The sequence below is a fragment of the Pteropus medius genome, unplaced genomic scaffold, assembly GCF_902729225.1.
Source record: "Pteropus medius unplaced genomic scaffold, Ma_sr-lr_union100, whole genome shotgun sequence".
Classification (NCBI taxonomy): Eukaryota; Metazoa; Chordata; class Mammalia; order Chiroptera; family Pteropodidae; genus Pteropus; species Pteropus medius.
In genome coordinates this window covers 2,181,545-2,196,235 of record NW_024356336.1, presented here as the reverse complement: position 1 = coordinate 2,196,235, position 14,691 = coordinate 2,181,545, and the positions used below count along the sequence as shown (strand labels likewise).

The following is a 14,691-nucleotide window of genomic DNA, read 5'->3' as shown; positions in this document are numbered from 1 at the left end:
CCTCAGGCTCACCCCGAAATGCTGGTTTACACAAAAGCAAGTCATCTAGCTTCCTGTACTAGGGGACAGGGCTGTGTGGAAGGGGCCCCGGGGGCGGAGGAGAAGCAGAACTGGTCAGCGAGACGTGGGCTTGAGAGCCCTCTCCTTGGGTGGAAGCCATCTTCCATGCAGGCCTGAGTCACCTTTAAAAAAGCATTTTGTTTTGCTTTCGGATCGCACACCTGTGGATTTTTAGCTTTGCAATTATGCCTAGCTCTAGGGGCAATCTAGAGCATGGTGATGGAAAATGTAAAAATATAAATGGACAGGGCAGCTGTCAACACCAGGGGAGAGCGGCTGACATCTCCCTTAGGCACTCACATAGAGGGTGTTTCTAAATTCCTTGCATAGCCTCTAAGATTTCGGACCCCAGGCTTATGCCTATTTCTATTCTCCTTAGCAAACCTAGTTGTCCTCACTTCCCGGGAGGCACAAAAGAAAACGCATTTGTCCAAAAACATATGACTTGTCTTGTCCCCCTGGAAGACATCCCCATCTGACTGTCCTTTCCCCAAATCCTGGACAATCTGAGGCTGTCAAGTCGGCATCACTCAAAACCCAACACCCCCAACATCCCAAACACCATGAGGTTTCTCTTGCACCAGAATCTCTCTGGTGGCGCTGAGTAATTCTCCGCAACACTGATTTTTGAGGCCTCGCCATGGAATTTCACAGGTCAAAGGCCTGTTTCCTTAGGCAAGAGACCATGAAGAAGGGGATCTACTGGAGGGGAAAAAGATACAGACATATCAAAAGACCATCTGTCAAAATGCTGACGTGCAAAGGGTGTGTGGGGGAGGAGTGAAGAGGAAAGAAAAGAGAGAGAGAAGAGAGAGAATATAGAGAGAGAAGAAGAGAGAAGAAGAGAGAATGAGAGAGAGAAGAGAGAGAGAGAGAAGATGATAGATTAGATAGATGATAGATAGATGATAGACTGATAGATAGAGGGGTGGGGGGAGAGACTGTATATCCATAGGAATTTGCTTTGTATGTAAGACTGTCACTTGAGAGCCGAAGGCCCAGAGGAGGAAGGTTAGAGGAGGGCAGGTGACTTGACTGCATATAGATGATTAAGGCATATTAAGTTAGTTTAAAAGAAGACAGATTTCCAAAGATGACTCCAGGATAACTCAAGAAACCAGCACACAACCCCTTGCTTAGCCCCAAAGAGCTCACCCAGTTTAGAAAGGGCAGTAATGCACTGGCCCAGCTATCTGCAAAGGCTCTGAGCATCGGCCACTTCTAACCTCGCTGCACTGATCTCAGTGGAATCGAGGTCCTAGGGAGTGGGCACTAACAGGGTGGCCCTGACCCACAGTGACTATCCGCTCTGCAGTGGAGAGATGAGGCTGCAAAAATAACAGGAACCGAGGGGATCTGGGGCTTGCTCTAGTCAGCAGAAGGGGGTGGACTCTGTCACCAAGGGATTAACTGGATTTTTATTTCCATCAAGGTGTGGGGATCAGGCAAAAGATCTCTAGGTCAGTCTCATTTCCAAGTGTTTTTCTTTCCTGTCGGGTATACTTGGGTGAAAACGTGACTAATTCAGAATTGAGAATTGTGCGTGGTGAACGGATCAGGTCACTTCCTACTGCCTAAGATAGTGCCAACGGGCCCTTCCCAGAAAGACAAAGAAAGCAGCAGCCAAGAAAGGAAATCAGGGTCAGAACACACAGGGAGTTGTCAATAATGGGTCCTATTGACTAAAAAGTCACGACATCGCATTGTTATAAAACATGAACTGGGCTTTTAAAAAAGAAAAATCCACTAGAGTAGTTCCTGGAGGAATTAAATCCCCAAATGGCCACAGAGAACTGATCGACCACTTACTCGGGGAATGAAGAGAATACAAACTATTATCAAGCAAGGCCAAACCTCTAGACACAGATGCATGAGGCTTCCAGATGCACAGGGTCCAACGAATGCCCCTCAGTCACCAAAGCTCGGCCAGTAGGACTCAGGGACGGATGGGGATGGGACCCTCCTATCCTTGTCCGTGGTGCTGACCCAGAATCATTTTCCACGGCACAGCCCTTTGTCTTAACCTGGAGATGCAGGATTGTCTTCACCTCCTACCCCCCAGAGAGGGAAGAGGTGGTCAAGGGAGATAAGAGAGGAAGAATGATGGGGAGACAAATATACTCTTGGAGAGGTGGCCCGGGAGAAGAGAGGCATGTTTTGACACCATTTACAAATAATGGATTTATCAAGGAAGATTTTCACCTCTTTCAGGGTGAAGTCAGGGGAGAGGGCATGCACGTGCCCACCACTTCCATATCTATCCAGTGCTGTGCACAGATCCATAAGGACACTCAGCCTCGGCCGTCACAGGCCGCCATATGAACCGCCCAAGCATCTTTCTTGCTGATGGGCATCTCCCGGGTAAGGTTGGCACACATTTTATGGCAACTGTACTTCTAGGCTGTTTGCTGGGGCCTTGGCCTTCACAGGTGGAGGCGGCTGGCATTGAGGACTTCCAAAGAGAAGGACTGAGTGGAGAGCATCTTGGAGATTCCTGGGAATGGACTTAGAGCTAGCAAGAAAGAAAGAGGCCAGGAGAACACTGCTTCATCAGCTAGCATCCAGCACTTCTGTCCAGGATCCCTGGCCTGGGGGCCTCCCCTCCAGAGAAGGGCTTTCGGCAAGACCCTCCCTTCTTGCATTTGGACCGAAAAAGAGCACTTGGTCAGATGGAATTCAGGGGGAGAGTTGGTAGAATGAAGAGATGAGAAGAAACAAGAGAACCCCTTATTCATGCATTTGTTCTGAGGCCAATGTGGAAGGGCTTTTCCATGCCAGCAGCTCAGGTGGTGTTCAAAAAAGACTCTGGAGAAAAAGAGTCTCAGGGTGGGTCTGATGTTTGAGCGGGAAAGGCACTGCCGTTTGGGCTGCAGTCCATGAACCCTTGAGGCCGAGGGCAAAAGTCAATCCACAGAAATTAGAGCTCAGATGAAAAGGAACCAGGAAACTATACACAAGGGTGACTTTAGAATTTTTTAAAAAGCTTGGAGACAGATAACCTGAGATGATCAGATACTTCAAGCCAAGTAGTCACACCTCTTTCCTCCTGTTCTTTAACATAAAAACATATATACATATCGAATGTCAAGGAAAATTGGCTGAATTATTGCTTTATCACCTTCTAAAGCAAACGAAAATGACGCACAATAAAAGAGGCCGACTATGCACACAGCCCCACTGGAAGGACCAATACACTTGAAAGAACAAGGGTGGGTATGCTTAAAAATCAGAACTGCTGATCCTTCAAGAGGGAGATGGAACTCGCCAAAAAAGCAATCGAAACCCCCAGCCCAGTGGCACTGCCCTGGACCACAATTACAGCAGGAAATGAGTGGTTTCTTCTTCCTTGGAAATGTCCTTTTGAAAAAGACCTGCCCTGGAGTAGAAGGAAGAGGCGCTTTCACAGTTCTGATTTCCAGAACCGAGGGAGGCGGTCCAGCCTCACATCCGTGTTCCTGGAGCTGCTGCAGGCGTCTATAGTGGGCAGAAATGCACGTTTTTATGTAAAAAACAAAACCATTAGCATGGACATTTCTGGGCAGCCTGGCTTCTTCCCCAGCCTGAAGTGCTGTCTGGGGTGATGTGCAAATGCTCTCCCCGATCTGGGGAGAGCCTGCAGAGGTGTGAGGGGCAGGGGCTGGACAGCGCTCTCCACGCAAGCGGAAGGGCCCGGGCAGGTAACCACTGTGCAGGAAGGAATGGCAGCAGCGTGGCCTTGTCTTGGGGTTCTGACAGTTAAGGCTTCTGTTCGTGAGACGTGGCAGTGTCCCCTGTGTGGAGAGGAAGGGACAGTGCTGGTGTCAGTAGGAGCAACAGGTGGCCCAATTTCTCTCTATCATCAAGGCTTAAAACCTTTTCTGGTTTTCCCCAGGACGGCCACCACCACAAGCCACAGGCCAGGAAAGACGACGTGGGTTTTTCTGTTTGTTTGTTTGTTTGTTTGTTTGTTTTGAGGGGTAGGATGAGGAAGGGGGTGGGTAGCTGGATACAGTGGAATGAACGTGAAATTTAGAGTTAGGTCAGGTTCCAACCTCAGTATCCTGAAATGGACAGCGCTGAACACAAAATAAACACAAAATAAACAAAATCTATGCCAAAAAATGAGCATAGATTTTAGAATTTAGATTCTTTTTTGGAGTTTATTATATACAAATATTCACAGATATATATCCATCCATACAAATATATATAAATATGCAACATACATTATATATGTATATAGTATGCAACACTAACATAATCAAGCATTTAAATGCCTGCGGTGTAACGTATGGATATTCATATAAAGTGGGGAATATAGACTTTAGATAGCATTAATCACATCCAAGCAGGTCAGGTTTTGTCACTGAGTGATGAAGATAGTTTGTTGTCAGAGCATTCTGGATTTCAGGTTTGTGGACAAGGGGTGGTGGGTCCCTGTGCTACTCACATCAGAGCTGACTTTTAAGGAGTGTGTCCCGCGTGCTCCCATCCCTAGGACTTGCAAGAAGTACTTGAGGTGTATTCTCAGTGAGCCTGGGCGACTTAGCGACATGCGCTCTGTTACCCCATTTTACAGATGGGGATACTGAAGTCTAAGACATTAAGTCGTTAGAGACCTACACCAGAGCATATGTAATCACTTGATTTTTTTAAATCTTTTTTCCCCCTCATTAATGTTTAATTATACAGGTTGTATATGAATGTAGAGATTAAGAACCTTTCAGATTCAGCTGATCTTTGATGTCCCGCCCTCTCGTTTTACAAAAGGGGATTGAGATGCAGTGAGGACGGCTCAGAACCCTACTTCTGACTCTGCCCATGACCTTCTCTCCCACCCCAGGTGGCCCAGCTGTATTTTTCTCCCTAAGAGGAAACAGATCATCGCTACCCTCTTTACGGGAACCTAGAACACCCGCACCCACATTTTCCCTTCTCACTTAGAGTACGACACCCCAAATCTCTGAATCTTTGCCTCCCTGTCCAAGTTCCTGACTCCCCAGATTGCAGGCTCCATCCAAATCTCCCCACCAGAATCCGTCATACCTGGTCAAGCTTGATTCTCATACAGGCTTTGCCTCTTCTTGGATTTCAGGTCCTTTAGCCACTGGGGTGAGGGCTCTTCTGATCTGAAACCACAAAGTCAGTGAGAGTCAAGTGTGAGCCAGACCGAGGGTTCCTTGCAGGCAGGGCTGTGAGCTACCCAACTTCTAGTCCACTGTGCCAAGGTGGATGCTGAACCAGCACTTACAGATGGCAAAGATGCCCACACTAAAATGATTGACAAGCTAGAAACAGGAATTAACCAAAGCACCCAGTGATGAGAATGCTAAATAAATCACGGTACATCCATTCTATGAAATAATCTGCAGCTGTACAGTTATGCTCATGTACGATTATTTCTATCCATCTGCCCCTTTGTCACCCCAATATCCATCCATTCTTCTATCTCTCTACCCATGTGAATGCCTGAGATGGTTAATTTTATGTGTCAAGTTGGCTAGGCTGTGGTACTCAGAAACATAGTCAAACATTATTCTAGATGTTTCTATGAAGGTATTTTTTAAGATGACATTAACATATAAATCAGTAGACTTTGAGTCAAGCACACTACCCTTCATATTATAGCGGGCCTTATCCAATCAATCGAAGATCTCAATAGAAAAAAAAAAAACCAAAAAAAACAACAAAACAACCTCTCTCTCGAAGAGTTAATTCTGCCAACAGGCTGCCTTTGGGACTCAACTGAACCCTAGAGATTTTTAGACTTGCCAGACTTCACAGTCTTGTGAGTCAATTCCTTAAAATAAATAAACCCTCCTCTCTCCCTCTCTCTCTGTACACACACACACACACACACACACACACACACACACGTGCATGTGCACACACACATACACATATCCTATTGATTCTGTTTCTTTGGAGAACTCTGACTAGTACAGTGCTCATAAGACATAAAAAGATGTCTAATGTTTACTGAATAATAATAATGATTGTCTGGGGGAGGTAAGATTTATTTACTTTTTTTAAAACCGAAGACCACACGTATAGAAAAGCACTCAAACTACACATGCACAGCTCAACGAATTTTCTCAACGTGAGGACATCTGAGTAACCGCCATCTAAACAGGAACGTTTTTGCATGTTTTATTCTTTTACTTACTTCTTTGTGTACTTTTCTGTGTTCTCAGAATTGCTCGTAATGAGAACACACCATTTTAACAAAAACAATAAAGCCATCATTCTTTGAACCTTTTTCAAGAAAAAAATTATGCTGATGAAGACTGTTTAATGACCATGGGAAAATGGTCACATGAAACACGTAACTGGAAAAGAAACTACATACAAGTTATAATCTCCCTTATTCTGAGACAAAGGCACTTTCCTGGAGGGTAAATGCCTCAGCTTCCCCGTCAGTCTGGAAAGGGCTGGACTAGATCAGTAGTTTTCCAACAACGAAGCCCTGGACATGTAGGACGTGAAGGGAAGAGGGAAGTGAGCCTGGCTGCCTGATTCCTGGCCCTCTTCCCCACCTCTGTGTTTTTAGATCTCAGAGGGCCAAGAGTTCTTGTGAACAAAGTTCTACTGCTAGAGAAAAAAAAAATTGTTGACATTCTCCTTGCCTTCAGTTCTGAAACCTAGGCGAGCACCTCCCCAGAAGTGCATCCCGAGTCTGGGAGGGGCCCTCATGCCCAAGACTCCTCACCTCTCATCCTTCTCCATGCTGGAGGGCAGCACGCGACTGCCCAGCTGGAAAGGGGACTTGGGGGTCTTGGGTTGGGGGGCCCAGCTGGGGTTCTCGCTGGGACTGTCTGCCTCTGGCCTCTTCTGCAGTTGAGCCTGGGGAGAGAAGAGAGCTGAGTCTATAACTGCCCGTGGTCTAGAGAATGGTCCCATTCAATGGCACTGTCATTGCATGGTGACGATGGGGCCTCTGCAGGCAGCAAACACAGGGGCTGGGGGAGATGCTGTCTGACTTTGTAGGCTTATTAAAATCAGAGGTTAGGCTTTTTTGTCTAAGGAGCCAGGCTTGACAACTGGGGTCAACGAACCACCATCAAAAATCCACACAAATTTTCTTTGGCTGAAAAGCCTCCATTGTAATGTGCTCAGCATAGGATATTCCTTTAACTTCCTGAAAACCCTGAGATGGAGATAATAGCCCAGCCTGCAGGTGAGGCTCAGCTCTATTAAGCTCCTTGCTCTTGCACACATTTGAATAAAGTGAAGTTCTCAACTATCAGATTCCCACGGGAAAAGGCAGGGTGGATTTCCACCCATTTTTGGAGGGCATGTTGGGAATGGAATGACCTAGAATGATGTGCACAGAATTCCCTTGGGGGATCAAGTGTATGTGACGGTGGCTAGTGGCCTCTGTTTCCAACTCAATGCTGGGACAGCCCCCGGCAATGGTGGTGATCACCACAGTCCTCCTGACAGCTCTATGCACTGAGCAGCCAGCCTTTGGACTCTCCAGGCATGACTGACATGACACAGGTGGCTGAGATAGAGACTGGCTTTCCCGTTTCACAGGGGAGGAGCCTGAAGGTCAAAGGTTGAGCGGTTTGCCCCACATCACACACCGTTTTGAAGAACTGGGATTCCCCTAGGTCTGCCCGACTCCAGCTTTAGGATTCTTTCCAGAAAGAGCCTGGCAGCCTCTTCTGATTGTTAACAAATTCTGAGTGTTGCCTGTGCCCAAGAGCGACCAGAGCAGATGTGGCTCAAGGGGCTTGCATTAACACTAATAGCAGGGGCCTCACCTTCACAGAGGTGGTGGGTCCAAGCTGTGTTCAAGGGCCTGAAGGTGTGCCTCTGGAGTTATTCGGGGAGTCCCCATGGGAGCCCCTTCCTGTAAGTGGTTCCTTTCACTGCCTCCAATGCAGTGAAAGGAACTGCCTTATCATTTGTTCTGAGGCTTAAAAAAAAAATTAAACCAGAAAACCTCTGGCCTGCTACAGTGGCTACAAGATGTTCACATTTTGAAAACCTCTAAAAGCACTCACAGGGACAAACATGCACATCTGCTATGTATTTACTTTCTGTTCTTGCAAGAAATGACTTGAAAAGCAAAACTGTCGTCCACTAACACAGTGGCAAACTCAAGGCCCAGCCGTAGGAGGCTTCATGGCTGCATGCAGGATCGAGTTGAGAAATTCCATAAAAAACTCAGCCTTCCTCACTTTCATCTATTATTCAATAAAACGGGGGCAAAGAACAACCTATTGTAGCGTTGCTTGAGGCACGAAGTGAGTTTGCAAAGGTATAGTGCCTGGCCCAGAACAGAGCAGGAAAGAGGGTCTCCTCCTCCACTCAAATTAAGTACCACTGCTTCCAGAACTGTGAGAGATGCCTGGTGGGGCTGGGGAGGGGAGGAGGGAGGCAGCCCAGCTCCGTCCTGGGGATTCCACAATCCAGTCGAGATGGTAATATCATTCAAGAGAGCATTATGGGGTTCCAGTGCTGGCTTTCCATGTCCTTTGGTATCGAAATGACCATTTCATGTGCCTACTATCCATAGCAGACAGATTTCTCAAGGACAGTGGGCTGGGTGTGTTCACTCCTGTCTCTCTGACATCCAGCACTGGGCCTTGATGCCTAAGGTGGATTATTAGCCCACCTTACAGATGAGGACACTGAGGCTTAGCTATGAGACCAAACTGAACAGCATGTCTGGGAAATGAAGAAACACAGGGTCACTGGTAAAATCCACATACAAATACGTTAGCAGTATTGCTCATAGCACTGCGCCAAGGCCAATGTCTGTGTTTTAATAACATACTATGGTCATGTGAGGTATTATCATTGGGAGAAGTTGGGTGAGGGGTACACGGGAACAATCTGTACTATTTTTACAACTTCTTGTGAGTCTTAAACTATTTCAAAAATGAGAGAATAGGATGAGAAGGAGGGGAGGAAGGCGGGACAGAGGGAAGCAAAGGAAAGGATGCAGGAAGGGAAGGACAGAGGGAGAGTAGGAAACATGGAGCCTGTTCTTTTTGCTGCTGTGGCTGAGAGCAGCTCTGGATACGAGGTGTGGTACCTTTAGCACCGCTGGGTCCACGCCTGGAAACACAGGCATCCTCTGGGGATGGCTGATGGGTGTCCTCTCAGTCCTGGATGGCTTCTCCTCCTCATCTGACTCTTCCCTCTTGGGGGATTTCTCTTCTGTTGCAAAGATAAAGGCACCGACATCATTAGCAGCCACCACTCACTGAGGCCTATGGGCCAGGTCCTTTGCATACAGTCCCTCATGCAGGCCTCACAACGACCCTGCACAGAAGGTATTATTGGCCCATTTTACGGATGAGGACAAGCTCAGGGCCTTGCTTTCATGAGCTCTCTTCTTCACAACTTTGCCTCTAGCCAGAAGATGTTGACAAAAAGGCAGGATAGATTTTTCTCCCAAGACTGGGCACAGACAGACTCACCTCCTGGGCTCCTGGCTAATTCCAAGTTGGGAAAATAAAATTTCTTCTATTTTTCTTTGGCAGAGACAGGGAAGGAGAAAGGAGTACTTTCAGCCAGCGATGCACTGGGTCATGCTCTCAGAAGGGAGCGGGAAGGGCTTCCTGTGTCTCGTGGAAGGACTGCCCAGAGTCGGACCAGGAAGCCACCTTCCTTCACCCGATACCGACCCCCTTTCTGGGGCTTCACCCTAGCATCATGCTCCAGCCTCATAGGTGACACTTCTGGGTGATGGACTGCCTGCCCCCACTCTTCCAGGAGTAAAGGTGAGGAGCTTCAACCTCCTGGAGACTTGGACGCAGGCTTGGGCACAGGGAGGAGAGGTGGATGGGGACAGGGATGACTGAGGCAAAGCCTAACCCTCTGGGGCCCCAGGCCATGCACGGGACTGGGGTATGTTCAAAAAGTGTACCCCCGGGCCTTCTCCAGTCCCTGGCCAGTTCCTCAAGGCCACTGCCAGGTTCCAGCTGGGGGATATTTGTATGCTTTTGTCCCCACTTTGGTCTTTACTTGTTCCAGGCAGCTCTGTGGAATTTGGCTCAGAAAACCAAGAGAGAAGTCTTACTCAAGGCACTTAAACATCTCCTCTAACAACAGACACAAGGTGGGAGAGAAAGAGATAACTCTCCAGGCATTTGTTTAAGGTATCTGGTCAGAAACTATGCCCATTCCCAAGTTCCAAGCCCGGTCTGACATCTTACTGTTTGCCATAAGTGAATCCCAAGTGAACAAAAACCCCCGCCCGTAGTAGCTTTTGAGGGACTAAAGATTGCATATGTGTATAGTGGGGAGGTCCTCTGCTTTGGTTTCTATTTCAAGAAAAGATTTTGCTTCTTAAAACTTTTCTATGGCTCTTTATCTACAGATAAAGTCTAACTTCTTACTGAGGAATCATTACTTTCCGTGAGCTAGCCCCTGCCTAATTTTCCAGCATGGTCCCTGCTGTTTCTGGCTTGAGCAACACCGAACCACCTAGAGAGGCCCCCGTCACACATCTCTGCCCTCCGTTGGCTTATTCTTATTTGCTCTTTAAGACTAAGCTCAGGTTTTGATATGAAATGCAGCCAAAGAAATGATCAGAGGAAAATGTGTAGCCTTAAATAATTCACTAGACACCAAACAAGATTGGTAATAGATAAACTGATCTTTCAACTTGACAATCTAGAAAAAGACCTGCAAACAGACCTAAAGAGAGTACAGCGTGAATTTCAGAAGGATGAAAGCAGAAATAGTGAAACCTTATTAGGTGGGGGCTCTGTGCAACCCTTAAAGCCCTAATTAATATATCATCCTTCAAAAATAGATTTTTTTAGTTCGTTTCTAATAGGCTGTGTGGAATGAGAAATCACAGTTTCCTACGTCATTGTGTTCTGTTATCCTACAGCTTTAAAGTCAAGAAGTTCTTGCCAGCATTTAATCTCAACCCTTCCTGATGTTCAGTGTGGTATCCGTGGAGGAGTCGGGTGTACCTGTTGAGTCCTTGAACATCCACGTGCTGTCGGCCTCTTCCTCCAGGGGAGATCTGCTCTCTGACTCACTGACGCGGCTGCGCCGGAGGGAGTGGGAGATGGGGGCCCGGCGGCGGCTTCTCTTGCTGAGCTGCACCCGGGTCTTGAGGGCACTTGAGTCAAGGACTGAGGTTTGCTTTGGGAGCGGCAGGGAGGAAGAGGCAAAAAAGCAGAGGAACCATTAATTGAAGGCAACACCCAAGAGGGGTGTGCGCAGCTTCACTGATACACAAGATGCTATTTAGGTGGTACGTGGGACAGCGTTTCTACATTTTAATAGTAACTTAATACCTGAAGCCTAAATTTCTCCATGAAACATATCACGTAGGCTGATTACAAGAAGCAAATGAAGCCTGAGTGCCCTCGCACTGTGCCCGGCACACAGTGGGCATGCAGTGGACATGCCTTCCCCCTCCTGGTGACTCGGTACAACTATGTAAGCTAGAGCAATGCTTAGTATATAGCAGGACCTCAGTAAATGTTTGCTGAATGAATAACTGAATACATCACCTAACTAAATCCTTACAATCCATACCACATCCATGTTTACATAGTGGGCTGCCCCAGTGGAGACTGAACTTGTGTCTTTACCCATCTCTGCCCTTATCCAGAGGTGCCAATGAGATACTCTGACTGTACTTAAGAAGGGGAATCCCCTTTGAGGCCCTAGATGAAGGTCCCCTCCCAATGCAATGCTATTCTTTCTCTGGGGGGAATATGGGTGGCCATCCCTAAGACTGTGAGTATGAGGCTTTACTGCCAGGAGAGTGGGTCCCTTTTAGATTTTATATCATTTAGATGTTGCATCTTCAGAAGGGCAGGAAAGCAGCCTTATTGTCAGAGAAGGAGAATGATGAGACCTCTGTGTCTCAGGGATTGAGAAGGAAAATCTGCCTGACCGCTGCAGGGGGTGCTCGTGGGGCGTGTGGGGCAGGAGAGGAAGAGGACAGGTACTGGTCTGGAAGGAGCTGGAGCAGGAAGCAGCAGGACCTGGGCAGCTGGCATCTCAGAGGGTGCCTCTGTGTGGGACTGGGAAGGGCTGAGTTCTAAGAGCTGCCCCTGGGGACCCACAGGAGGGCTGCCAATGCCTGCAGGGTCTCCTCTTCCCAGAACCACTACTGGCCATTTATAGAGAGACTTGGATCCCCTGACAACAAGGACATATCCCACTAGGCAAGACCTTGGTGAGAATGCCCAGTAGAATCTATCTGAGCAAACTCCACTCTGAACGCCTGGGATTGCAAACCTCAAGCAGAACCCCCAGAGGTGAGGTCAGACTTCCTGTTCACCTAACAGGCTCAGATCAGTTTTAATTTGAACACATGTGATTTTAGCTGAGTCTGTGGAGCCCACCATGCTGGTCACGAGTAGAAAAGGAAGCTGAGGCTCAGAGAAGTGAAGACATTTGCCCCAAGACACGTAGCTGATGTCTGGCAGGTCCAAGCCACATGCAGACATCCATCTCATCTCAGACTGTACTGTCGGCACCCACCACAGGGGTACCTGGCTCACAGATTCTACCCGTGAAGGGCGCAATTCGCCGGGAGATGGTAGAGTGTCCCTTTAAGAAGTGGCTGATTCCGACACATGCTCCCAGTTACTGACTTACATCCATGAAGGAGAAGTCATCCCCTTTCTTCGGAGAGCAGGTGTCCGACGGGGGCAGCCCTTCCGTGCCATCGGTGGATCCCAGGTCGGTGCTGGAGCGGTCCATGCTTGTGCTCCGCTGGTCCCTGGAGCAGTCATGCTGGTCCCCAGCTGAGGTGGCCTCCGTCGTGGAGGACAGCGAAGACAAGCGGCTGCTGGAGGCTTGTTTCCGAGCCGATGTGGCACTGCTGTCCGGGGACGGGGACTCAGGGGGCAGGCTACATAAAGGAAGGAGGGAAGACACAGTGATACACGTTGTTTCGGAGAACTGAGTATCAAGTAAAGGGGGAGGGGCAGAAAGTAGGGTGTGGAGTTATGCTCTCTATGCCAGGACACAAGAGACAGAACATCCCAGGAGGAGACCCATTTGGGACACAGCCAGGTGCTATTCATGGTGCCTCTGGAACACCTGGACAGGTGCAGAATGGGAGGGGTCGTTCTTGTCTCATTCAAGACTCTCTAACTCCGTGCTCTGTAATACGGGAGCTGCAGGTCACATTCTGCTATTGGGCCCTAGCAAGGTGGTGAGGGAAAGCTGAGATGTTCCGTGAGTTACAAAGTACACACTGGATTGCCAACACCTTGAGTAAAAAAAAAAAGAATGTAAAATGTCTTGTTAATAACTTTTAATTTTGATTACATGTTAAAGTGATAGTATTTTGGATCTACTGGGTTCAATAAAACATACTGTTAAAATTAAAAGTCTGGTTTTTTTTTTTCCTCTTGACGTGGCTACTAGAACATGAAAATTACATATACGTCTTGCATTTGCAGCTTGCATTGTATTTCTGTTGGACGACACTAATATAGATCAAATGACTGGCAGTGGCAGTTGGCTGTGGGAGAGCCGCGGGTAGGGGAATCTTGTGCATTATTTCATTCATGCATTCATTCATCCATTCACTCATCTCACGAAGATTTATTGAGCACTTACTATGTGCCAGGCACTGTGCTAAAAACTGTCATTTAATCCTCTCCACAATCCTATGAGGATTATCCCATAATTCTATAATCTCCACGACTCTACAAGGTAGGATTAACCTCATGAAATTAAATATTAACCTCGCTAAAGATGAGGAAACTGAGGTACAGAGATGTGAAGCAGTTTGCCAGAAGGGGTATAACTGACTCCAGATCCCACGTCCTTGATCCTCTCCTACTCTAGAATTTCTTCTCATGATAACGTATTCAAGTACCGCCTAAATAATGAGAACCGCAGTAAGGTAGAATATTTACAAATAATTCGAGTCGTTAAATTAAAAAGGTTCTCCCTGCCGGTAAAAAAGACACCAAAGTCAAGAGCACGTGAAGCCTTATCCTGAGAAAGGGCGAGTAGGCACGTCAGACACCACCTCCCCGATAGGAATCTCTATCCTAAAAGACCCCTAAGCTATATTCTTGAGCCAAACCTTCAACTTAGGTGTACTGATATTTTACTTTGGGAGCACAGCCATGCTTTTTGTCAGCTCCGGGATGATTTTATTATTTGAAATAGGCAGGACTTTTAGGTGTGTTTGTAAAATCAAGCCAAATCCACAACATATGAGAGAAATACCACTGAGGAGGCAGCAGATGGCGCCACTGCCCAGGGATAGGAAGTACAGCAGCCCCGGGGACAGTCCGGGAGAAGACACTGCAGTGCCTCTGGGAGACAGGAGGGGGTGCCCACCCACCGGGGAGATCCCGGGTCCCTGTAAAGGCTGGGGAATTGGAGGCTCAGAGAAAAGACAGCCGCCCAGGGTCCCACAGCCAGCTAGGGTGAAGCTGGGCTTAAGACCTGCCTGCCTCCTGAATCCGGCTACACTTGATAACTTTCAGGCTTCTGTCACAGTCATAATAGTCCCTCCTGGCCAGAATGACATCTCAGGGTCCTAGAAGCCATTAACAGTGGTGATATTAAATGCAGACATAGCTTATAAAGCAATAATACGCATATTCCAATGTTTATCAACATACACAGATATGTTGAAAAAAAGTCTAGAAAGACAAAAAATAAAAAAATTATTAGTGAAGGTTTATCTGTGTT

The 14,691-nt window shown here is 47.4% G+C and overlaps 1 protein-coding gene across 3 annotated transcripts in view; it reads right to left on the bottom strand.

Moving 5' to 3' along the window:
- Positions 1–1,031: 1,031 nt before the first annotated feature.
- Positions 1,032–14,691, bottom strand: part of KIAA1671 (KIAA1671 ortholog) — a 175,321-nt gene continuing 161,661 nt past the window's right edge. For all 3 annotated transcript variants that reach the window (XM_039861929.1, XM_039861931.1, XM_039861930.1), the window contains 6 exons: positions 12,628–12,883; positions 10,980–11,154; positions 9,086–9,210; positions 6,749–6,882; positions 5,086–5,168; positions 1,032–3,830 (listed from right to left, as the gene is read on the bottom strand). In XM_039861929.1, coding sequence (XP_039717863.1) covers positions 5,090–5,168; positions 6,749–6,882; positions 9,086–9,210; positions 10,980–11,154; positions 12,628–12,883 — 769 coding nt within the window. In that variant the 3' untranslated portion in view covers positions 1,032–3,830; positions 5,086–5,089. The remainder of the gene's footprint in view (positions 3,831–5,085; positions 5,169–6,748; positions 6,883–9,085; positions 9,211–10,979; positions 11,155–12,627; positions 12,884–14,691) is intronic.